At 44.0% G+C, this 26,603-nt stretch overlaps 1 protein-coding gene across 2 annotated transcripts in view; it reads left to right on the forward strand.

Moving 5' to 3' along the window:
• NCKAP5 (NCK associated protein 5) overlaps window positions 1-26,603 on the forward strand; it is a gene marked incomplete at its 3' end in the record, with an annotated part of 888,017 nt that overhangs the window by 773,019 nt on the left and 88,395 nt on the right. For both annotated transcript variants that reach the window (XM_080669006.1, XM_080669007.1), the window contains exon 14: window positions 5,647-5,725. In XM_080669006.1, the coding sequence (XP_080525132.1) occupies window positions 5,647-5,725 (79 nt within the window). The remainder of the gene's footprint in view (window positions 1-5,646; window positions 5,726-26,603) is intronic.

The following is a 26,603-nucleotide window of genomic DNA, read 5'->3' on the forward strand; positions in this document are numbered from 1 at the left end:
TGGGCAAACTACAGCCCATGGGCCAGATCCGGCCCGTTCGGCTGTTCTATCCGGCCCACGGAGCCGAAAGAGCGGAGGGTTCTCTTGCTCTCCCCTCCGCTCCTTTACTTTGAATTTATATTAGTTCACACAAACATTCCATCCATGCTTTTGTTCCGGCCCTCCGGTCCAGTTTAAGAACCCATTGTGGCCCTCGAGTCAAAAAGTTTGCCCACCCCTGCCCTAGGGCAATGGAAGCCAAAGAGAAAATAAACAAATGGGACTGCATCAAAATAAAAAGCTTTTTTACAGCAAAAGAAACCATCAACAAAACAACAAGAAAGCCCACTGTATGGGAGAACATATTTGCAAATGTTATCACTGATAAAGGTTTAATCTCCAACACCTACAGGCAGCTTATACAACTTAATAAAAGGAAGATAAATGATCCAATAAAAAAAATGGGCAACGGACCTAAATAGAATCTTTTTGAAAGAAGACAGAAGGAAGGCCAAGAGACACATGAAAACATGCTCAAAGTCACTAATTATCCGAGAGATGCAAATCAAAATGACAATGCGATACCATCTCACACCTGTCAGAATGGCTATCATCAACAAATCAACAAACGACAAGTGTTGGCGAGGATGCGGAGAAAAAGGAACCCTAGTGCACTGCTGGTGGGAATGCAGACTGGTGCAGCCACTGTGGAGAACAGTATGGAGTTTCCTCAAAAAACTGAAAATGGAACTCCCATTTGACCCAGTAATCCCACTCCTAGGAATATATCCTAAGAAACTAGAAATACCAATCAGAAAGGATATATGCACCCCTATGTTCATAGCAGCACAACTTACAATAGCTAAGATTTGGTAACAGCCTAGGTGCCCGTCAGCAGATGACTGGATCAGAAAACTATGGTACATCTACACAATGGAATACTATGCTGCCATAAAAAGAAGGAATTATTACCATTTGTAGGCACCTGGATGGAATTAGAGAACATTATGCTAAGTGAAATAAGCCAGTCAATGAAAGAAAAATACCACATGATCTCACTCATTTGGGGATAATGAAAAACATTATAAACTGATGAACAAAAAGATAGATACAGAGGCAGTAAAGCATCAAACAGACTGTTAAATTACAGCGGTAAGGTTAGGGAGAGGTGGGGGAAATAAGAGATCAACTGAAGGACTTATATGCATGAATATAAGAGTAACCAATGGATGCAAAACATTGGGGGGTGAGGGCATGTATGGGAGTGGGGTGGGGGGGCAATGGTAAGATATGTACACATATAATACCTTAATAAAAAAAAATAAATAAAAATAAATTTAAAAAAATTATCCCATGAAAATGTCTAGTGGAGATAAAATAGCACAATAATTATACAAATTATAATCTAAAATTCTGCAAAATGTTATAATTTCAACATACTTAATGGAACAGTTCTGTTCTAAATGCTGTTTTGATGCCAATAAGAAGCATGTGTATTTGCCCTCCTCCTGCAAAGTTGTCTAAATGACTAACTTTTCTAAAGACAATGCCTTCCAGGAGTTCCGCCTCCAAAGATCACTTCCTCTCTCACTGAGATTCATTGTGTTGTTTTCCTTTACAAAGAGCTTTAACATCCAAATGTCATTTTCTTAGGAAACAATTAGTGTTAGGATGATTCAGAGAAGAAATATATGCAGAATTCCAAAAGAAGTCCATCCCCAATTTGGGGGTTTAATTCTGAAATTATGTTTGTATATTTGTCGGTGAATTATTTTCTCCCTTTTCCCCATGTCTTTTGTAAGTTCATTCCTCCTTGCCTTTTCTAATGATGGGGATTAACACATTATAATGGGCACCCTGATATTTAATGGTTACCTGCTATAGTCTGGTATTTGGTACAGTTCTTAACTACAACTGAGCCCCAAAGAGTTGGAAATGCACTATTAGAAGACACCCAAGTACTGACAACAAACTAAAGCAAAAATATCCCATAGTTATTCCCTATGAGTCACCTTCTGCTTCTTACCAAATGGGACATTACCAGTTTAAATCTGTTCCTGGTAGAGTAATGGCTGAGAAAATTCTAAATCACTAACTACCATTCTTTTCTGAGCCAAACATCTTGGTTTTGTGAGCACTCCCATCTTTGAAATGCCTTGCCATGTGGAGTTGTTCCTCTTGTGTCTATCTCTGGAAAATTTTGAATCTGGAGTGGGCAGTCCCTTACCCCCAGGAAGCTGCCCACAACCTCTCATCAACTTCCAGCACTGTGTGACCATGAATGAAAGTTAATGTTAATTTCTGGCTATGAAAAAAAATGTAATTAACAAGGGGAGTCTGCTGCCAACACAAATTATACCCCTCATTGCCATAGGCAAATGGAATTTTCTAGTAACTCACCACTTTGCATTGAAATCTGTGTTATGGATAAAGTTGACAGGTATGCCATTATAAGACACACCCCCATTTTACATTCCTTTGTTGATTCTCCATCTATCAGATTCAAACTCAAAATTCTTTCTCAGGGGTCATCTGCTCCTCATGGGTCATTAGTCCAGGAGAGCTGAAAGAACTAGGGGCCTTGTCTGCAAGCCCATTTTCTCTGATAAATCCCCACAGACCACATTTAGCATTAGCTGTTAAGCACATAAAGCCCTGGAAGGTTCTGACAAGGAGCTGACAGGTGGCTTTTGTTTTCTTTCTTAAATATGGTACTTGGAGAGAGTTGATGGGTAAGTCCCACAGAAAGGTCAGTAGGGAAGGAAAGCAGGGCAGTCACACACACACACACACACACACACACACACACACACACACACACACACACACACCACGCACTTGTAGAAATTTTTGCTACTCTTAAATAAGTGTGGTTTATGTGTACCTGGAATGCTGCCTACATATCTAACTGCCAGACACTAAGAAAAACATAGTAACTCTTGGAGAGGTCTGGAAAGGATGACGATACCATATGGTGCATGCTGAAAAATTGAGTTACAGCAATGAACAGGGATAAGGAGTGCTCACGCTAAAACTGAAATCCTATGTGCCCTGGAACAGATCACTAGCCCTCTCTGAGCCTTTTTTTAATCTATAAAATGAGGATCTTGTTCTAATTATTAGATTCTTTGGTTTAGAATTTTATATGCTGATGGAGATGATTCACCTATACTACATCAGGTAAGTTAGCAGGGCACCCCTTTAAGTTTAAAATGGGTCACTTTAGAAACACCTAAAGGAACATGACATACCAGGTGGAGGAAAATATGGAGCATATTGCCATAAGAACTGGTATGTGCTGAAAATACTGATTTCCTTGCTGTTTCTATAAATAAAGATAGATGGTTCTTGTTGGATTGTTAATTATGGTGTTTGGGGATTCCTTCAGTGGGTCTTTTGGTGGCCATGTCACTAAAGGATCACAAGCTTGGTGAACCTCAGAAGGCAAATAAGTAACCTGTTGGCCTCAGTAATGCTCAGAGCACTTTTCCTCTGTGCCATCCCTAAATGTGCTCTGCTAGAAACAGCTGTGAAGGAAGCCAGTTATCCCCACATTCTCCCTCTGGAGATGCTAACACACAGGGAAGTCCCTGCAGAGCAGACAGGATGGGAAAGAAAGTGAGGAAACCTGGCCTCTGGATATTCCACCGTAACAGCTCTGCTTGTGTGGTTCAGGTGGCCAACCACACCCTCTTTTGAGTTTGCCATTTTCTGGCTGCCAGCATGCACAGATTAAGCACCAATTACATTCTAACATTAAAACTGTGGTCATAAAATGTAAGTAATTGTTCTTACTGCATTAAATATGAAAAATAGGAGGTAAAAAAGTAGAAAGCTAAACTCAGATCAAGGTCAGGATGCAACCATATGACTTTCTATGTCATGAATATAACATTAAGGGCTTCTTGGCATTCAACTCGAGGCCCTGAGCAAATCTACTGGCACCCTCTTACATTTGCCTGAGCTCAACCCCCATTGCACTCATTGCACAGTTCATGTTGTTATTACTGACTTCCCAGGTGACTGGCTGGGGTGTATTTTTAAAAAGCTATTTTGGGTCATTCTGCCAAAGACCATAAGCTGTCTTGACACTGAGGCCAAGTCTATACTCAGAAATTTGAGAATAAAACAGTACCCCCAAATAAACACAGATCTCAAGCCAGAGTTGCTGTGTTTGAATCTCAGTCCCATCACTTGTGCAGTCACTCATTCGGTGTGTTTCTCCAGGGTCCTTATCTCTAAAATGGAACTAACAGTAGCACTGCCTCCTCCTGTTGCTGTGAGGCCTGTGAGACCATGGGTGTGAAGAGCACCTGCTACAGAGTGTTCAGTAGTTCGCTGTTTGTATCATCGTTGGTGTTGTAGATGATATTATTACTGGTGCTGCTAGATTGGGAAGTAGTGGCCTGGGTTTTAGTTCCAGTGTTGCCACTTAAAACATGTTTAAGGAAACTTGCTGGATCTCAGAATCCTCATTTGTAAAAGACTGTAGTGTTAGTAGACGCTCTCTAGAGTTCCATCTGATCCCATGCCATTCAGCATCTGGATATTCCAGCACAAATATAAGGGAAATGTTTTTGACCTGGAAACTCTGGATAAATGCCTCGCTGCTCCAGTTCACTGACCACATGTCATAGTCACTTCATCTTTCATTGTGGAAAGAACAAAAAAATATATCATTTTCTTAGAGAGTTATAGTCTTGGAAAGGGTCAGGTTATCTAAGTATATTTCTTTACTCATTAAAATTTGTAGTGGAAGTCACTGAGTCTGGAGGAATATTATATTTCCTTAGACTTTAATTTTTCCTTACAGCTCTGTGTTACTGACTTTATTAAGTATTAAAAACCAAAGCTGGTATCTCCAAAGTCTTATGTAGAATTAGGTGCCCTATAAATCCTCATTTTCAGAGCTGTTGTTATATTTTGAAAAATATGCTCTTATAATTAAAACTTGTACTAGTAATAAAGCCAAGTGATAGAATGGGGAAAAGTGGAAGGGAAAGAATATATATAATACCTATAATAATAAAAGCGTAATATGCTAATTAGACCAGATGTCCTTCAGGACATCCTTCCAGATGACCTACCAGACAAAGCCGGGGCTGTAACAGAAGCCCGGGTCCCAAGTGCCAGAGGGAAACCTGGGTTCTGGGTGCCAGAGGGAAGCAGGTGCTGGCAGCCAGGGGAAGGAAGGCCTACTCTTGCACGAATTTCGTGCATTGGGCCTCTAGTATATATATATATATATATATATATATATATATATATATATATATATATATACACACACACACACACACACACACACACACACACACTGAGTGGCCAGATTATTATGATCTCTGAACACATAATAATCTGGCCACTCAGTGTATATCCTATATAATAAAAGGCTAATATGCAAATTTTCCCCTCGACCAGGAGTTCGACCAGCAGGCAGGCCGGCCAACCACCAATGTCCCCTCCCCCTGGCCAGGCTGGCCGGACCCCACCCATGCACGAATTCATGCACTGGGCCTTATTATGTGTGATGATAATAATCTGGCCACTCAGTGTATCTATAACATACTCACATGTTAAAGATTCTGGCTTTATTCTGAGGATGGGATGGCAGAGGATCTACTTAACATAATAAATAGAACTTAGAGTAATTTTTTGTTGCTGCAGGTAAAAGAGACAACTGAAAACCTGCAAGAGGACGAAGAAGATACAGTTGTAGATTCTGCATTTCAGAGCCACATCATAGGTAAGAATTTATGTCTTGATACATCTTTAGCTGAGATATTTTCTCCATGAGATCTTTTTTCAGAAGATGTGTTCCCACAGACCATGTCTATGCCTTCACAATCAAGACTGGGTCTTAACCTCTCACACGTGGGAACCTTCATCTTCTTAGACATTGGGAGCTACCATAAAATAAGTGGATCAAAGCAGAACCTATGAAGAAACATAGGTGTTTGCAAAGGAATTGCAAAGCAAACGGATGAGAAGTACTTGTCAATACAACATGGAATAATACTGAGTATAAATAATAGTTCTCTGAGGAAAAATATCAACTTGGAATCTATCCAGTTTCTCTAGTTTGTGCAACTACTCTTTGTTAGAAATGTGGGTGGGGTGTTGGCTTTCTTGAGTTGAATGCTTTTTAAATTGGATAATTGTTACACAGATAATCAAAGAGATTAAGTACATATGACTTGCCAAAGTTTTCAACTCATTTTCTTTATTATTTCTGCTAGAACCCTGTTTGTAGATTGTCCTGTCTCCAAAGTAATTTTGGCTTGTCAGCTATTTCTTAAAAGTATGCATAACCCTAGCTTGAAGGAGCTCAGGTTCGCAGCCACAGGGACTTTGCTGACCTGTTTTCAGCAGGCAGAAGTAACTGTGATGGAGAAGCTGTCTATGACAGATCCTTGCCAGGAGATAGGTGTGGTGATAACTTTAACAGCTCTGGGCCACCAGGCACACTTGCAGAATTAGTTCTTCCTCGGGTTCTAAAGGGCTATGAATGCAAGCATGCTGATTATTTACTGTATGTAAGACACCAGGGCATGATGGCATCATTTCTGCAAATCACTTTGGGGTGTGGCAGACAGTCTTGAATCCCATGTCCTAGGGCATGAGAGCCCCATGGATTTCTGGGTTCTGATATGATCAGTATCTGCCACTCTTGCCTTTTCAAGGGAGGACCTTCAGCTGCCAATTCTCAGTATCTCACTGCTGTTAGCACCACATTTCTTCACTTTTCGGCTGATTTTCTAGTCTACCCAGCAGTCTTCGCAAACTGTAATTTACAGTTGATCTCAGGGAGTTATTATGCTCCCACAGCTTAATGAGATGGGCACACCATTATTATTCTTTTCATTTGTAATTGGGAATACAAAAGACTTGACAAACAGCTGAATGAGCGTAGTCTCAATAAGATTATTATTCCAGAAAGACAGCCTTTATTGTAGTTGTCAATGTAAAATGCTTAAATTGGTATCAGTTCTGCATAGTTAGCTAATAAGCAAGTTAAATATTGTTTAACAGCCTTCAAACACTACGCTATGTAAAGCCCCCATGAGTCATCATTTCTCCATAACGAGGTGTTCTTGGGCCTGTAAAACAACATACATAAACTTAAAGGCTGAATTTTCTCCCAGAGAACTGCATAATCTCAGTAGTTTTTTTGTTTGTTTGTTTTTTTACTAGTCTAGCCATTCTTTTGATCTATGCTATTCAGCCCTATATCTGGTAACTACATGTAACTATTTTCATTTCAATTTAAATTAATTAAAACTACATAAAATTAAAGCTTTACTTCTTGAATTGCACCAGCCACATTTCAAGTGTTCAGTGGTCACACGTTCTGTATAGTCCACGTGAACACCTCCATCCCGCCTAAAGTACTTTGGCACGTGCTGCTTTAGATTCCTCTCATGGACATAAATTTCATCACATTTCTGATAGCTGGCTTGGTCTTCACCTAAGTGTAGATGTACCTTAAGCTGGTGGAGAACTATGTGAATAAACTGCTATGACTGCAAATAACAACAACAAAACTAGCCATTATTACAGTAATAAAGTCATTTAATCATCTTATTTAATTAAAAGTGTGGAGGAAGGCAACAAAGGAGGTACAGCCGCTTAACAATGTTATCAAAGCCCTGGCTTTCAGTTCTCATGTGTGTTGCCTCTGATTGTAGGTTGATTTCTACCACCCTATCCACATTCAAGGCACAGAGTATAAGGAAGAGTAAAAACTCCTCCAGAAACCACTCCCACGACACCACCTTACATGTCACTGGTGAGAACCCATCATAAGGCCAATCCCAGCTGCAAAGGATGGTGGGAAAGAATGTTGCTTTCTACACTCTGTGGCATGAGGTTGTAGGACGAATGGCATTGAGAATGGCTCCTGGGTTAACCAATCAGTAAGATTGTCACAGACCTTTAAAAAAGTTCACCCATTTCAAGGCTGAATGAGACTCCACATGTCCAGTGGTTATTTATCTTTATTCCACAAGAAGGACTGAGAAGATACTTTTTAGCACTCTGATAATCCCAATGTCCTTATTATATTAGTGTTGCCACATGTCCTCACAATATTTTGTAACCATAGAATATTTCCAATCATAGCAGCAAAGCAAATCTAAATATGTTCTTCTTCTAACCAAGTATCAGCTAATGTCTTTGACAAAGAACAATCAGGAAATGTGTGGATCTGAATGTTTGCATTTCTGTCATTTAAGAACAATCATGTTAATAAAAATTTTATTAGTTGATTCTAAGGCAAGATATTGTTAATTAAACCTGCTCTATATTGAAATTCAAAATTTATAAAATAAGTTAAATAATACAATGAGATGTTTTTTTTAAACCACCCTAATAAATGTCAAGAATTCCATGTTAATAAGAAACAAGTGACTAGCCTAGTCTAGTAGAAGCATTAACACAAATGGTCACAACCAACATATTTCTAATGGCTTTCTGGGTAGTTAACTATTATAACAGATCACACCACATGTTATCCTATATAATAAAGAGATAATATGCAAATTGACCATCACTCCAACACACAAGATGGCCACCACAAGATGGCCGGCAGGGGAGGGCAGTTGTGGGCAATCAAGCCAGCAGGGAGGGCAGTTGGGAGGGACCAGGCCTGAAAGGGGGGGTAGTTGGGGGCGATCAGGCCTACAGGGGAGGGCAGTTGTGGGGGGGAGGGACCAGGCCTGCAGGGGAGGGCAGTTAGGGGCAATTGGGCCTGGCAGGGGAGGGCAGTTGGGTGTGACCAGGCCTGCAGGGGAGGGCAGTTAGGGGCAATTGGGCTGGCAGAGGAGCAGTTAGATGTCGATCAAGCTGGCAGGGGAGTGGTTAGGGGATGATCAGGATGGCAGGCAGAAGCGGTTAAGGGCAATCAGGCAGGCAGGCAGGCAAGCAGTTGGGAGCCAGCAGTTGTGGATTGTGAGAGGGATGTCCCAGATTGGAGAGGGTGCAGGCTGGGCTGAGACACACACACACACCTCAGTGCATGAATTTCATGCATCGGTCCCCTAGTACTAATTATAACTAGGACTAAATGATAAGTAGGACTTCAAATAACGTTCTCATATTAAAAACATCAGCCAGTGATAGCATCAAAAATAATCCCCTAATGAAGACAGAGGATTTGGAAATTCCTATAATGAGGAGAAAATGTCTTTGGAGGAGTTTGAGGAAGAAGCCAAGTTGAATCAAGGGATGTCCAAGAAAACAGAGATGCATGGCAGACTCGTGAAGTGAAGGATACATGTTATTTTTCCTAAACATAAAAGAGTTACGAAAAGCAATCTGTCCAATGGCCCAGTTGGCAAATGTCCCAGTGTCCCATGGCTGAATGAAACCTGTTTACTCTCCCCCATTGGTGGAAAGTGCACGTCTACTTTCTTCTGACAGAACTCACGTGGTTCCCAGCACCAGAGGAGAGCATGACAACACACAGGTCAAGCCCTGAGGTTCCCGCCTTCTTTGGCTGGCTGTGTGGAGTTGTCTTGGTGCTCCCCTCCGTACCCCAGAATTGTTTCCAAGGGATCTTTGTGGCACCCTCCTTCCCTCCCCAGGTGGCCTTAGCCAGTGCTAATGTGTAATGCAGGGGGCAAATAGGGGATCAGTAAGTACCCCCCTTTCACTTATTAAACAGACCATACATTATTTAATTTCCCCAGGTTGTTTTAATTTAGCTAATATGGTAAACTAGCTCCTGTCAGTGGAGCAATGGATTAAACAGGTACGCTTTCATGTCACATATTTGCATTATAACAAGGACTCAAGGAAAGTTTTACCTCTAGCTAAGTGGAACTCTTGGGAACTAAAGTTTCAGGCATTCAGATCACTGTCTTGAGTGAAGAAGAAAGACAATGAAAAGCAGATAAGCAGTGTCAGGAGGAAACGTTGTTTGTCATTTAAGCCTACTTTTGAGAAATGGCCTGCCTGAGGGCTAAGAAGTGAGGTGGAGCTATGTTGAGCCAAACAGAGGAGACTTGGATCATAAGGTACAATGTCCATTTTGCCTCTAATACACAGAACGTATTCTTGTAACCTTTTATCATCTATAATAATAAAAGCATAATATGCTAATTAGACCAGACGACCTTCCAGAGGAAGCCGGGGCTGCGAGGAAAGCCCGGGCCCCGGGTGCCTGCCAGTGGCTGGAGGGAAGCTGGTGCCAGTAGCTGGGGGAAGAAAGGCCTATTCTTGCACGAATTTCATGCATCGGGCCTAGTCCAACCATAAAGCATCTCATCCATGGTAGCAATGCGCCCAGTCTGGAGTTTGGTGGAGACAGAGGGAGGAGAGAGCCATGTGACAGACTCACAGCTATAGTTGTCAAGGAGTCTGTACACTGATTCCAGTGATGGCCTGCAAGTGCAACAGCCTCTGTACCCACAGGAGGAGGAAGGCCTGGACCGGTCACATGTCAGTGGCTGTGTTTCTTTAGGGGAAAATAGGTCTCACGGACTCTTGAATCATGTACCTCAGTTACATGGAAGACAAGAAGCAGGACTTGTGTGCTTATCTCATCTAAACAGGAGGAATCTGCAACTATTATATTAAAGCCCTAATACAATATGGCCAGCAGTTGTTATCCATATATGGATTACACAGTTTGAATTATCCAGCCCACAGTTGTTTTTAAATTCAAGACTGTATTTCCCTGCCTGTTCATACCAGTGGCATTGGGTACACCAGATGGGAGTGAAAGAAACCCCCAAGTACAGTGGTTTAAGTAAGAACAGAAATTCTTGCTGTCACACATGACAGTCCAGAGGCATGTGGTCCAGGCTGATAGGACAATGCCAGGCTTCTCATATCTTGTCCCTCTGCCTCCCATGCTTTTCAATCCCAAAGTCACTTCATGGTCCAAGATGGCTGTTGAAAAACCATTCCTTATGTTCACTTTCCAACCAGCAGGAAAGAAGAAGGGAGGAGGAAGGATATGTTCATGTCTTTAAGAACACTTCCCAGCAATTGAGCCATCCCTTCTGCTAACAAATCTTTAGCCAGTGCTTAGTCACATAGGATGGAAACCTTACTCCAGGCGGGAGGCCACACAGCCAGTAAAATAAAGTGGAAGAGAAGTCTTCTTAACTCTGGGGGAAGGGAGGGTGGATGCCAGCAGACATGCAGCAATCTCAGCCTGCTGCCGCCCCCCAACACTGTCTCCCTGTAGGAACACAAACAAATGTTTACTGTCATTTAAGAAAGCCCAAGGCAAATAAATTTGGAGAGTTGTTGGAAAAGATATAATTAATTTCAGTGATTTATGCTTAGTTTCTGTTTTGCACAATCTGAACCACCACTCACTGCTCTCTAATTGTAGTTAATCTTGAGTAACTTTTTTGAGAAAATGTATTAAACTCGGATTAGTTTGCCACCAGAATGCTTATGAATAAATATATAATTGATCACCCACCAAGTTCTTGGGGTTCAAATAAATCTACGAATACAAAGCATCTAGAATTTGTATTTCTCCAAAATTAAAACAAATAGGACAGCAGGGCCCTCAGTACCAAAGCTGCCAATCAGTTAGTCCTTGATAATTAGCTGTCTTATTTCAGGAGTATTACTAATTTTCCTTACTGTGAAAATGCGGGGGGGGAGGGGGGAATGTTTAGAAATTCAAACTTTTTGACATATTTAGGCTTAATTGTAGGAAGGGTGAGCCATTAATGATCAAAACACAATGTGAGTGGAAAGTACAAATGTTCTCAGTAACAACTTGGGCAGATAATGTTCTGTTGAATACTGACATGGGTACCAAACCGAAAACTACTTAGGTAATAATGGCTGTGGGTGAGGAATAGGATAGACTGGTTTTACATCATTGCAATCTCATATTCATAGTTCCCAGGATGATGATTTCTGCATTTCTCCACTACCAGGTGACATCTGAGGGGTATGATAAAGTACTCTTGGGCAAGGAAATTCCACCACAGCTGCACTGGGTTCACCTGTTTAAAATTGCAAGTGACAGACTCCAAAGGGGAGTTTTATATCTAGGCAGCCTGAACTAGGAACTCTGCCTGTTAGGAAGACAGACCCAAGGAAACAGGATCATGTGGTGCCTCTGACCAAGAACTGGAAATAGTTATGTATCTACTTGATGCATATCCACTGAGTATCTACTGTGTACGAAGCCCTGTGCTTGGAGGGTCACATGTCACCCTCCTTGCTTCTCCTTTGTGGCTGATGCTCTGCCATCTGTCAACTTGCTCCAGGATGGCTTTCCTCAAATGGCCAGAGACTGTCCTGAGATCAGGCTTCGGTGCAGTTTCTGTGTTTTTTGAGCATGCTGAGTTCTAGTCTATGACTTCCTTCTTCTAAGTTTTCACAAGGGAGAGAAAATTGTAGACCTACAAAGTTAAAATGTGTGTTCTTACAGATTGCACCAGGGATCTGAGTTCTAGTCAGTTCCACAAAACTATATTGCATCCCTGGCTGGTGTGGCTCAGTTTGTTGAGCATTGTCCCATGCACTGAAAGGTCACCAGTTCAATTACAGGTCAGGGCACATTCGGGGTTGCAGGCTTGATCCCCTTTAGGGGGCATGTAGGAGATGGCCTATCAATGTTTCCTTATCACATCAATGTTTCTCTCCCTCTCCCTTCTTTTTTCTCTAAAAAGAAATCGGTAAAAAGCTTTCATTTTTTTTTAAAAAAAAGCAAAACTAAATTGTGCATCTTCTAGAGCCACTCCCTGTGTTAGATGCCAAGGGACAGTGCCTGCACTCTATGAACTGCATCCAGTAGGGAGACAGAGAAGCAAACGGATGGTTCTGATCAATATGATCACAGATAAGAACGAGGTGCGATCTGCATGCATATGAGTGCACCGAGCAGCCGGTGGAGGCCAGCTTTAGTGAAGCTGGAAACGTTGGTTTTTATCTGTAAGGAAAAGACAAGAGTGAGAGGGTCAGATATTGAAGTTTAAGAGCATTTATTATTTATAACAATGGCTCTCTGACTTTGCTGCACATCAGAGTCACCTGGAAATCCTCTAAAAATGCTGATGCCCAGATCACACCCATAACAAATCACTAGGTCTAGGAATGAGAGCCAGCATTCATGTTTTCCTAAAGATCCCCAGGTGATTCCAATCTGGTCAAAGTTTGGGAACTGCTGTCCTAAGGGGTAGGGTTCACCAGCAAAGGGGAAAGTGATCTATTTCTTTTTTTTTAATTTCTTTATTGATTAAGGTATTACATATGTGTCCTTATCCTATCCCCCACCCTCTCCCCCTCCACTCATGCCCTCACCCCCCTGGTGTCTGTGTCCATTGGTTAGTCTTATATGCATGCATACAAGTCCTTTGATTGATCTCTTCCCCTTACCCCCACCCTCCCCTACCTTCCCTCTGATCAGACTGTCAAAGGTCTTTCAACTCCAGGGAAAAGCATGAGCAGATGCCTGGAGGGAAGAGCATGCATCTGCAGAGGAGGCGAGTGGGGAGAGATGGGCTCAGCTGGCACAGAGGGGGGCCTGAGGATGAGGGACAGACAGTGCAGGTTTTGTAGGATGAACTGGGCAATGGAAACCTTGAAATCCAAGCTTAGATGTTTGAACTTGTTTCCACTGAGAATAAATAGACTGTGGAGATTTTTAAAAGGAAACCAACATGATAAGAAGTGACCATCCAATCACTCTGTTGATCACATCTCAAGTTGTAAAATAAAAACTCACTTTCATTTTCTTTTTTAGCCTTGGACCAAACAGATACCCTGGTCCCCATGTGTCTACAGCCATGGTGTGCTGTGGTAAAGTCATGTAATTATGTAAAAGGATGGTCAGCCAGGTTCTGTGAGGCCCCCAAAGGGCTGTCTCCCCCAAAAGATCCCTGCTGGCAACCTGCAAGGATGTGTCTGAATGCCCTACCCACCGGTAACGCCTTGGGGGAGGCTCCTCAGTTCCCTATTACAGACAGATGGCCTCTGGGGAGAGCACACGTGAATGTCACTGACGGATGGCCTCCGTGCATCACAGGTTAGTGCCAGCCAGCAAGGCCCAAAGGGATGGCCAGGAGCCAGATGGTTCTCCGCCAGGGCACTGAGAGGCACAGGAGCGATTGGGTGTTTAGAGAAGTGAGGGCGGCATCCTGCAGGTGGCGCTCCGCTGCCAGGAGCAGAGACAAACCTGGGACCCTGGGATGGAGTGAAACTATAGGTGCTGGAGGGAGAACAGCCCCTGGAACAGGTAATAGGTGGGCTTATTAGACATGTAAGTTTTTCCTGTTCTTCCTTGAGACCTATTGCTCAAAATGCAAGCTTGGGGAGACCTCTTTTTGTATCATTCCCTCAATTTTGCAAAAGGCAGTCAATTCACTTGAAGTGTAGAGTGTATGTGTGACCATGGCATAGTCAAGAATAGGTGGGTCAAAACAAAGTTGAACAGCAGAGTGCCTCAGCCCCGGAAACAGAAAGTTACCCCGTGTGACAGAAAAATTCAAAAGCAGTAAGACAGTGATGCATGTTATACTAACATCTCCTCTTCATTAAGAGCAGAACTATGCTGGGCACTGGCCAGAGTCTTTCATGTGTGCTGCCTTGTTTTATCCTCACATCAACCCTACAACTTGGGAACTGTGGTCGCCCTTCACCACAAGGAAGTGGGTGCCCTGAAAAGGGGCGAGTGTGGAATGGAGCCAGCATTCAAAACCAGCTCTGTCCACAGCTGTGAAGTAAAGTGTAACAAACACCCACGGGTGCTGAATGATGACTAGGTCCTTGTTCGGTCACTGTTTTGGTCACCAAGGATCCCGTGAGTAGATTGCTTGACCAGGGGCTGCAAACTCAAATGAGCCCTGAGTCAAAGGAGGGTGCTGGCCTTGACGTGCACATGTGCACATTGTAATAGTGATGGGAGTTTTGAGGAGTGGATAGAACACAACCCATCCCAGGGGAACAATTACTTATCAATTCCAGATACCACCATAGAAGGCTAGCCTTGTATAGCCAAGTCTTCTTATTTTTCACCAGAGTCCAAAAATCCATTTGTGTGACAGAGGATACATTTTAAAGGTGAGCTCAATTTTTAAAAGTAAATCTTCAGAGATTTTCTTTTATCTGGCAATATTTCAAATTAGAATTTCAGAATCCTTTCACAGACCACCTCTGAAAGTATAGAATCTCTATATGTAAAAGGCTAATATGCAAAGTGTCCCATCGGGAGTTCAACCAGGAGACTGGAAGTTTGATCACTTGCTATGACATGAGCTGACCACCAGGGGGCAGCACGGAATATGGCGGGTGCCCAGCAGCAACTGCAGGGCACTGAGGGAGTGAGAGAAGGAGGAGGCAGGGAGGCGGGGAGGCGGGGAACCTGATCAACCCTGATCGCTGGCCAGGCCTAGAGACCCTACCTATGCACAAATTTCATGCACTGGCCTCTAGTATAATATAAAAATATACATATTTCGACCAGCCTGTGTGGCTCAGTGGATAAGCGTTGACCCATGAACCAGGTGGTCACAGTTCAATTCCCAATCAGGGCACATGCCCGGGTTGTGGGCTCAATCCCCAGTTAAGGGTATTCAGGAAGCAGCTGATCAATGATTTTCTCTCATCATTGATGTTTCTGTCTCTCCCTCTCCCTGCCTCTCTGAAGTCTATATGTGTATGTATATATATGTGTATATATATATATATATATTTTTTTTTTTTTTCTTAAATGCAGGTTGAATTACAATTCCTCAGAGGCTAGGGCTAGCATAAAAGCTTGAATCCGAGGGTGTGGAGGGAGTGCTATATTCAGCATTAGCCCAAGAGATGTGTGGTAGTCTCTGGTGATCTGGAGCCAGGTCACCAGCTGCCCCAGTTGCCTGAGACTTCCTCAGTTTTAGCACTAAAAGTCCCAGATCCTATGATACGCCTCAAGCTTGAATGAATGACAGTTGGTCACCTCACCTGAATCCTAGTCTTAAGAAACTGAACTGTTGACAAGATGAAAGCCTAGGGCCTGAGCAGGTGGGATGCTAGATCAAAGCATGCTTCCTTCCTCAGCCTAAAGCTGACTCCCGAGAGCAGTGGCAGCAGACCTGCCCTGCAGAGAGAGGCCCTGGGGGTAAGCTCTGATTCGGCCTCAGTGCAGCCTTGACTCTAGCGGGGAAAAGAAGAAAAAAAAAAATGTCTTCTCTGAAGCTCACACTCATGCAGATCTCTCTGTGTGTCCCCTAAATCCCACAGCGTGAAATTTTTAAATGGTCTGAGTTATGCTTTTAAATGCTTCAGGGAAGAAACTAGGGGGGAGGAATATATAAAACATGAGTGGCAGAATATTAGTATTTTTAAAGCTGGGCAATTGGTATATGAGGACACATTACACTGCTTGAGAATATTTGAATTTATAATAATGAAAAGTTTTTTTAAATGCAGACTCAGATTGATAGTACTCCCAGGAATCTGGCAAAACTCAACTCAAATCCTCTCTTGAGATACCCACTCTAAAGTTACATACAGATAAATTTCCAAGAAAAGTTAACTTACAACAGAAAATCACTAAAACACAAAGGGGAAAATGACTTCATATGAGAGTCAGAAAAAAACAACAAGCTATAGAATGAGTCCTCCAAAGATAGTACTTATCACCACTGAAGAGAGAATTAGTGAATTAGAGATAGAATTGAAACATTGCATAAAATGTGTCACAGAGAACCAAGGTGTGGGTAATAGGAAAGAAAGTTTAAGATACTTCAGGTGAAGGGTAATAAAACCCACATGCATTTAAGTGTAGCTCCCCAAAGAGAAAATAGAATGAATGGAGTAAACATAATATTAAAAAAGTGAATGACTGCCAGGCCAATGTGGCTCAGTGATTGAGCGTTGACCTATGAACCAGGAGGCCACTGTTTGATTCCTGGTCAGGGCACATGCCTGGGTTGCAGACTCGATCCCCAGTGTGGGGCGTGCAGGCGGCAGCTGATCAATGATTCTCTCTCATCATTAATGTTTTCCTCTCTCTCTCTCCCTCTCCCTGACTCTCTGAAATCAATAAAAATGCATTTTTAAAAAAGTTAATGACTGAAAATTTTCAAGAATTGAAGAAAGTAACAATCCTCAGATTCAGACAGCCAATTTAGTTCTAAGCAAGATAAATAAAATCAATCTACACTTCAGGGTAGTGATTTTATTATACCCAGAAGTGGGATTGCTAGATCATATCATAATTCTATCTGTATGTATAAAAAGCCAGCGACCATAAGGGCCATAATGACCTTAATGACCGGTCGCTATGATGCCCACTGTGGCCAGCAAACCAGTCTGATCAGGGGATGGGGCCGGCCAGCCAACCTCACGGCCCCTCTCCCCTGCTGGCCTGCCCCTGACTGGACTCTCCCACCCCAATACCCAATCAAGAGCAAGGCAGCAGGCCAAACACCCCTTTCCTTCCCCCTGCCAGCCCCGACCCCCATCAGCCTGCCCACCATGATAGGCCTGAAGCCCCTCCCCCCGGCCAGCCCATTCCTGATCACACCTCCAACCCTAATAGGGGGCGGGGCTGGGCAGCCAACTTCCTGCAGCCCCTCCCCCTGGCCACCCCATTCCTGATCGCCCCCAACACCCCAGTAGGGGGCAGGGCCGGCCAATCTCCTGCAGCCCCTCCCAGCACCCAGCCCTACCCCAGATCAGCCCCCCACCCCAATCAGGGGCAGGGCCGGCTAGCCAACTACCCATGGCCCTTCCCCTAGGCCACTGGCCTTCGATCAGCACCCCCACCCCATTTGGGGGCAAGGCTGGCCATCCCACTGCCCACAGCCCCTCCCCATGGCCAGTCTCACCCCCAATCGGCCCCCCAACCCCAATCGGGGGCAGGGCCCACCAGCCAGTCACCCACAGCACCTTCCCCCAGTTGGCCTGGCCCTGATTGGGGCGGGCCAGCAGGCCAACCTCCCACCATCTCCTCCTCCCAACAGGCCCAGCCCCTATCCATCCCGATTGGGGCCCGGTTGGCCGGACCCTACCTGTGCACAAATTCATGCACTGGGCCTCTGTTTTGAAATAAAATCACCATATTGAAGAGAGATCTGCCCCTCCCCCCATGTTCATTGCAGCATTATTCATGATAGCCAAGAATTAACCTAGAGTACATTATGGCAAGTGAAATAATCCAGACACAGAGAGAGAAAAATCATGATCTTTCATGTGGAATCTAAAAATGTCAAACTTTTAGAAACAGAGTAGAAGAATGATCCTAGGTGCTGAGACTTAGGGGTAAAGGGGAGAGGGTCAGAGAACACAAGCTTTCAGTTAGAAGATGAGTAAGCTCTGGAGACCTTACATACATGCGTCATGGTGGCGGTAGTTAATGATAATGTATCTATATTTGAAATGTATAGATAAAAAATTAAAAGTTGCTAAGAGAGTAGATATTAGTGTTCTCATCACACACACAAAAAGTAACTGTGAGGTAATAGATGTATGAATTAGCTTGATTGTGGTAATCATTTCAAAATGTATGGTATACATCTATCAAAACATCACATTGTGTGCCTTGAATATCTACCATTTTTATTTGTTAATCATACCTCAATAAAGATGGGGTAGGGGAGAAATTATACTCAAGCACATCTTGGTGAAAATGTAGCACATCAAAAATAAAGAAAAATAACCAATATCACCTCAATAAATTTAAATAAGTAAATAATAATAAAAAAGAGTAAATCTCTACCAGTAATATTATGAAATCTATATTTTCTACTACTATCAAAATATTCACATACCTCATCGTGCTCCAAGTACTACTTGCAAGACTGCTATGGTTGCTAATATCAAGACAATTGCAAAAATATTAAGATATCTAAATTACAAGCTTTTAAAAACCAGCATTGTCTAAATTATAGGCTTAATCTAAATAGTATTTTTATATACTATTATGTACTGTGTATGATATATACATTTATATACACATACCTGTGTGACAAGGGTTTTTGCATAATGAAGAGTGGGTCTGCAAACAGCCTCTGGTATTGAATAAAATGCATATTCCTGCTAATGATAAAAAAATAAGTAAATAATAAAAGAAAGTTACTAAAATAAATCAAAGATAAAATACAGATTATAAAGATGGAACCACCTAACAATGCACTTCTCAGAACATATCCCCAATTGTTAAGTTGCACTTTTTTTTTCTCTACATCAAACAGAAAAAAAAAAAAAAATGTCTCTGGAAGGTCAGAAATACAAGTGGTAAATATTCTCCAGATAAAATAAATGTGCTTTATAATGTATAAATGTACCTGGTACACAAAATTCGGGTAGGATCCCTAGGCCTGGCTGGCGATCAGGGCCCATCTGTGGGGCAACCGGCGGGGTGATTGGGGGGCCCCTACTGGCACCGCCTTGGCCGACCTGGCACTGCCCGCTTGTCAGCGGCCCCCCCATCCTCCCCCCCACCCCTACCACTGCTGGTCGCCTCCCTTTGCAGGGCGACCAGTGGGACGATAGGGTGGGGAGGAGGCGGGTGGGGGGGTGGGGGACACTGGCACCCGCCTTGGCTGGCCTGGGGCCTGCAGGCTGGGGGCAGCTCCTGTGTTGAGCGTCTGCCCCCTAGTGGTCAGTGCGTGTCATAGCAACCAGTCATTCCTCCAGTCATTCCATTGTTTGGTCGATTTGCATGTTAGGCTTTTGTTATATAGGATTATAAAAATACATCAAAATAGAAATAAATCCTAGATATTAATAGAACTAAAAATGAGTTGGAAGTGGTGGTAAGAATTATAGCATTTTAATGCCCTTATATTGTTGAGAATATATTAGTTTGGTAAGTTATATATGCATGTTAAAATTCCTAGGGTAACCACTAAAAGTTGGTAGAAATTTAATATAATATTTCCAAACTAGTAGAAAAACTAGGTGGAAAAGCAAATAATAAGGACACTTAGTCCAAAAGAAAACATGAGAAATACCTAAAAAAAGGATAAGTAGAAAGCATAAAATGAAATGGTAGAAATAAATTGAATAAATGAGAATTTACAACCAATGTAAATAGTTTAAAATCTCTAGTTAAAAGGACAAGATTATCAAGAAGCTATTGCTGTTTAGATTTTACAAACCTAAACCTAAGTACACAGGGAATTTGAAGGCAAAGGGACAGAAAAATAACACAGAAATGTTAAAGGAACTTGGCATAGCTGTATTAATAACAGAGTAGACATATTCTAAATGAGGTTTTTTTTAAGTTGTGCTAATTAAAGAGTCATGAAATCAATATGGTGAGTTAAGGGTAGCATTTGTTTGTTTTGTTTTTATTTCTTTATCTTAAATTAGAGGCCCTATGCACAAAATTCGTGCAAGAGTAGGCCTTCACAGCTGCGCAGCCCCGGCTTTGTCCAGAAGGTGGTCCGGAAGGACACCGGGACAGTCGTTCCGCTGTTCAGCCATTCATTCAGATTTGCATATTATACTTTTATCATTATAGATACGTTTTGGAGTACATACAGGTCTTAAGAACAAAACTAGTAAAAATAAGTAGTAAAACATGTGACATTTAGATTACATTTAGATATAGTTATATATAAAAGGTATACTGGTTCATGGTGTAGAAATAAAGTACTTTGTATTGTTTAGTAGACAAAAAGTTTGAAAGATATGATGCTAGAAAAACCCATGGCAAGTATATCGGGGTATGTATACCACAGTAATCATAGTTACATTTTCATATAGCAAAAAAATGGAAAAGCACTCAAATGTTTGTCACCAGTAAAAAATATAAAAATTTTGAAACATACTATGGAATATTATACAGCAATGAACTTCAGGTGCATGTACCATCATAGATTCATCACCAAAACAATCTTGATTGAAAAGAGGCAACTACAATAGAATACTTATAGTATAATTCTATTTGTATAATGAGCAAAACTAAACAACAGTGTGCTAGGACTAAACAAACACAGCAAGTTAATGAGTAACATGAAATTCAACAATGAAGGGTGTGACCAGAGAGGGTGCAAGAGTGGCTTAAAAACAGTGATCTGGGCACTTTGTAATGAGTCACAGACATGCAGCCAGGGCTACACTGCTTCTAAAGAGACACCCTCGTCGTTGGAGCTGGAAGTGCCAGAGAAAATAACTTACAATGTCAGTCTTAATTTCTTTCATCAGCCCATTGATGGAATCTGAGAAGAGACATTTATCAATCTTCTTATCAGTGGTACAATGCCTGCTCCCTCATTTTGCCCATGATCAGATAACAGGCTGATGTTCTCGCTATCTTTGCTTTGCCACCCTGGTGCAGCTAAAAGCTTTTCAGGAAGCAAAGGAACCAGCTGAGAGGTTACCTGGTTCTGAAACATTGTCACCGCCAAGCCAAGAGCATTGAATCAATATCCAATATGTTTCTTATGTAGCTAAAACCTGCTCTCTGGAAATGTTCCTGTTTGATTGTAAAAGCAGGAGGAATTTGAAGAGAGACTTTCATGCCACCGTGATAAACACTCTCAGCCTGTAATTCGATTGTGGCAACTCCCAAATTGAGAGGAAATAAGCTAAAAGGTGACTTTCTGCCCATTTGGGACTCAGCCATATGTTCTGCCTTCAGAGCCCATTTGGAAGGAATCCTGTGTGTTAGAAGGCACTTGGAGTGGGCACCGCCGCCCCGCTTCGGAGCGAGAGGATTGCATTGCCAGAGATGTTAGTTCCCAGGACACTGACACAGTCGTCAAAATGTTTCCCTGATATCTGAGAGTATCTGTGTGTAATTCTGCTTTAATACAGGTCTCTTTGCTATGTGACTCATAAGTTAAAAAATAAATGTGCTTCTTAGATGCTGGGTTACAACTAAATCCAATCGTAAGAGAAAAGTGGTGAGGAGGAGGCAGAGTACTGAGGAAACGGATTGGGGAGGGCCCAAGTCCGGTCTGGATTTCGGCTTAGTGCAGAATGCTTCATGCCTGTGTCCTCCATCACCAGTTGAAGGACTTAGTCTAAATACTCTCTGATATATTTTCCGGCCCAAACTTCTAATACTCTTTGAGGGTGGGAGGTATACCTGAGATTCAAAATACCTGTCTATGTCAAGTTCCCACTCCCCATGAATCTGAAGGGAAACAGGGGTTTCAATCACAGGGTCTGAGTAAACTAGGAAAGTTGCAAAGCTTATGCAACGATTTCTGGGCAGGACTTAGACCTCATTGGTAACAGTAGTGCTTGCCTGGAGTTTTGCTTCCGTCAGTCCCACCACAGAGCCTCACAGCCCAGGCTGCAGTCATACAGGTCTACACTCCAGCTCCCCCTCAGCCACCTAACCGAGGCTGCAGGCTTGAGGGATTTCTTGAACTTCATCAAGCCTCCATTCCCTCACCTGACAAGTGGAGATCATAGCAATACCTGCTTTGAAATCTTGTTGGGCTCATTGAGTTTTTTGCATATGAGTGCTTGACACTGTGCCTGGTGCTAGCAAAAACTCAGTTGTTGGTCTTCATTCTTATTGTAGTTACTATTATTAAGAACGGTACGGATAATGTATAGGTAGCTATAGATACCATCTTTCTTTTTTTAAATGTATATTTATTTCAGAGGGGAAGGGAGAGAGAGAGAGAAACATCAATGATGAGAGAGAATCATCGATCGGCTGTCTCCTGCACACCCCCTACTGGGGATCGAGCCCAAAACTGGGGCATGTGCCCTGATCAAGAATCCAACTGTGACCTCCTGAGTGACCTGCTCAACCACTGAGCCACACCAGCTAGGCTCATCTTTCTTTCTCTTTTTAAGTTGTTCTCACAGCTCTGAGTTATTACAATGAAAGAGTACAAAGCAAAACCAGCAAAGAGAAATGGCATGAGGGGCAACATCAGGTGGTAACCAGGCCCAGGCTTCCAATGGTCCTTCCTCAGTGGAGTCACCCAGGAGGCACTCAATACCCCAGAAAGACCTGTGAAGTTTAACTACCTGAGCTCATCAGAGGCCCAGAGGCCAGGGTTTTTATTGGGAGCTGGTCACACAGTCACTGTCTGCCTAGCCCAGTGGTCGGCAAACCACTGTCATATACTACCCTTTACCTCTTTGCACACAATATGCCACAATTGCCTAATCCTCACAGCTTCCAACTACACGGTAACATTTAGTCTAGTCCAGTGGTTGGCAAACTCATTAGTCAACAGAGTGGCAAACCGCAGCTCGCGAGCCACATGTGGCTCCTGAGCCGCGGTTTGCCGACCATTGGCCTAGCCCATATGAAAATCCGTTCCCAGAAGCAAAGCCGACGTTTGGCATAAACCATATTGTTTGCACGATTTAGGCACAGTGATCCCCTCTTACCAGTGAGGGTGGTAGGAACCCTCTGAAATCTACACTGAGTGGCCAGATTATTATGATCTCTGAACGCATAATAATCTGGCCACTCAGTGTATATCCTATATAATAAAGGGTTAATATGCCATTTCTCCCCTCGACCAGGAGTTCGACCAGCAGGCAGGCCAGCCAACCACCCATGTCCCCTCCCCCTGGCCAGGCTGGCCGAACCATGCACGAATTCATGCACCAGGCCTCTAATATATATATACATACACACACACACACGTACACTAAGTGGCCAGATTATTATGCATTCAGAGATCATAATAATCTAGCCACTCAGTGTATGTTCGTAGGTGCTAGGGAAGGGCCAGTCTTGCATGCAGGACCATGTAGGGGTAACATTCTCAGGCTGCTATGATAGCACTTTCCAGCACGGCCCATCACCATGGCCCTGTCCACAGCATCTTCACAGTGAAGTTAACCATAGGACCTCACACAGCCGGGTAAAACCAAACCACCATGCTAACCTCAGGTGTTGTCTTCAGGGGTTTCAACTAAGCTGAGGGACCTGAGGTTCCACGAGGCGGAGGCAGGGTCATGACAGTCGCTAATGGAGCACACACAGGAGGACACTCCATGGGCAGCCCATGGTATTTCTGGAAACAGAGTTTACTATGATTAGTGAGACAGAACAGGTTAACGAGCCCCCAACCTGGCTTCCCACCAGGGCGCTTCCAGCCTCGTGTCCCAGTCTCGCCTGAAGGGATTCAGTTCCACCCTGGTTTCAGAGGCACTGCAGTCAGCCCAAGCAGCTCTGCTTGTCCGTGGCACCCGGTCGTCAGTGTCATGAGGGAGGGTGACATCTGTCAGTGCTCTGTGTGGGACGTGCAGGAGCTGGGCCACCTTCACTGTCTCCTGGTCGGTGCTACAGGCATGACCAGAGGCTCAGCAGTTGGCTTGGATCCAGGCCCTCCCAGCAGCTTGGACAGATAGCAAGGGGAGCGTTCCTTCAGGAAAGGTGCCTTCCGGGAACAGCTCTGGAAAACAGAGGTTCACTTTCCCCACCTCACTCCCATGCCTCTGCGCCATTGGTACAAACTCAGCGTCTCCTTTCCGTGATCAAAACATCACACTATTTCTTCCACAAATGCTCAACTAGATTCTTGGTCTGGAAGGGTTGTATGCAGGAGGGGCAAGAGTTTTCACAGAAAAGAAGTATTTTTATACAACTTAATCAGAAAGACATATCGTTTTCAGAAATTGGACAGGATAAAATCATGAACTTTAAAACATTTCAAAATGCATTTATATGGCCTTTTACCCCATTTGTCCTGATTTTTTATCCAGTGAGAAGCCTGAGAAGCCTGGCCTTTCTGGGTCCAGATGCATTTAACAGTTAAACCACCTAGTGTGCGCCAGAAGAAAGGTGAGAGGAGCAGGCAGGACAGTGTCGTTGAGAACTGCAGCTCCTCTAGATGCCATCTCCTGGGTGGTGAGGAAACTGAGACACAGTGAGGTTTCATGTCCACGATTCACAGTAGTGAGGTGGCAGCATTCATATTGAAGATTAACATTCCTTAAAGGTGGTTGGACTTGGTCTCAGGAGTTCTTGGCCATAAGTCTCACATGTGGAGAGAGAAGCTAAAGCTGGCCTCCTATTTCCCCAGCCAGTAGTACACCCCCACACACTGCAAATGGAATTGAACTGAAACCAGACACAATGGGTCCAAGGCCATTTGTCACTATTTGAGCCAAATTAAAATTTATTCCAATAATGCTGGCAGTTTGGGGAGAGCAGACAGTCACCCTGGAAATTCTGCTCTGACTCCCTTCTACAGTTGGCTGATTATATATACACTAGAGGCCTGGTAGGATCGGGCCTAAAGAGGCAGTCGGACATCCCTCTCACAATCCAGGACTGCTGGCTCCCAACTGCTCGCCTGCCTGCCTTCCTGATTGCCCTTAACCACTTCTGCCTGCCAGCCTGATCACCCCCTAACCACTCCCCTGCCAGCCTGTTTGCCCCTAACTGCCCTCCCCTGCAGGCTTGGTCGCCCCTAACTGCCCTCCCCTGCAAGCCTGGTCACCCCTAACTGCCCTCCCTTGCAGGCCCGGTCGCCCCCAACTTTCCTCCTCTGCTGGCCTGGTCACCCCTAACTGCCCTCCCCTGCAGGCTTGATCACCCCCAACTGCCCTCCTCTGCTGGCCTGATCGCCCACAACAGCCCTCCCACAGCTGCCCTCCCTGCTGGCCATCTTGTGGCGGCCATCTTTTGTCCACATGGGGCAGCCATCTTTGACCACATGGGGCAGCCATCTTTGACCACATAGGGGCAGCCATCTTGTGTGTTGGAGTGATGGTCAATCTGCATATTATTCTTTTATTAGATAGGATAGAGGCCTGGTGCATGGGTGGGGGCCAGCTGGTTTGCCCTGAAGGGTGTCCTGGGTCAGGGTGGGGGTTCCCTTGGGGTGTGGGGCAGCCTGAGTGAGGGGCCTGTGGTGGTTTGCAGGCCGGCCACGCCCCCCGGTAACCCAAACGGAGGCCCTGGTATCTGGGATTTATTTATCTTCTATAATTGAAACTTTGTAACCTTGAGCAGAGCCAAGCCTCCTGCTTGCTCCGTGGCGCAGCCATTTTTGTTGGGATTTATTTATCTTCTATAATTGAAACTTTGTAGCCTTAAGTGGAGGCCTGGGCCGGCCAGGGTGTGCAGAAAGCTTGGCTTTCTCCATTGCCAGAGAAACCCAAGCCTCCTGCTCTCTCCGTGGCCGCAGCCATCTTGGTTGGGTTAATTTGCATACTCGCTCCTGATTGGCTGATGGGCGTGGCTTGTGGGTGTAGTGGAGTGATGGTTAATTTGCATATTACTCTTTTATTAGATAGGACTAGAGGCCCGGTGCATGAAATTCATGCACGGGGGGGGGAGGGGGTGTTCCCTCAGCCCAGCCTGCACCCTCTCCAATCAGATATCCCTCTCACAATCTGGGCCCGCTGGCTCCTAACCGCTCACCTGCCTGCCTGCCTAATCGCCCCTAACCACTCTGCCTGCCTGCCTGATTGCCCCTAACCCCTGTCCCTGCCTGCTTATTGCCCCTAACCTCTCTGCCTGCCTGCCTGCCTGATCGCCTCTAACTGCCTCTGCCTGCCTGCCTGATTGCCCCTAATCACCTCTGCCTGCCTGCTCCCCTGCTGGCCTGATTGCCCCCAACTGCTTTCCCCTGCCAGCCTGATTGCCCCTAACTGCTCTCCCCCGCTGGCCTGGTCACCCCCAACTGCCCCCCTGCCAACCTGGTCACCCCCAACTGCCGCCCTGCCAGCCTGGTTGCCCCTAACTGCTTTCCCCTGCCAGCCTGGTCACCCCCTACAGT

Source organism: Plecotus auritus, assembly GCF_963455305.1.
Source record: "Plecotus auritus genome assembly, chromosome: 5".
NCBI lineage: Eukaryota > Metazoa > Chordata > Mammalia > Chiroptera > Vespertilionidae > Plecotus > Plecotus auritus.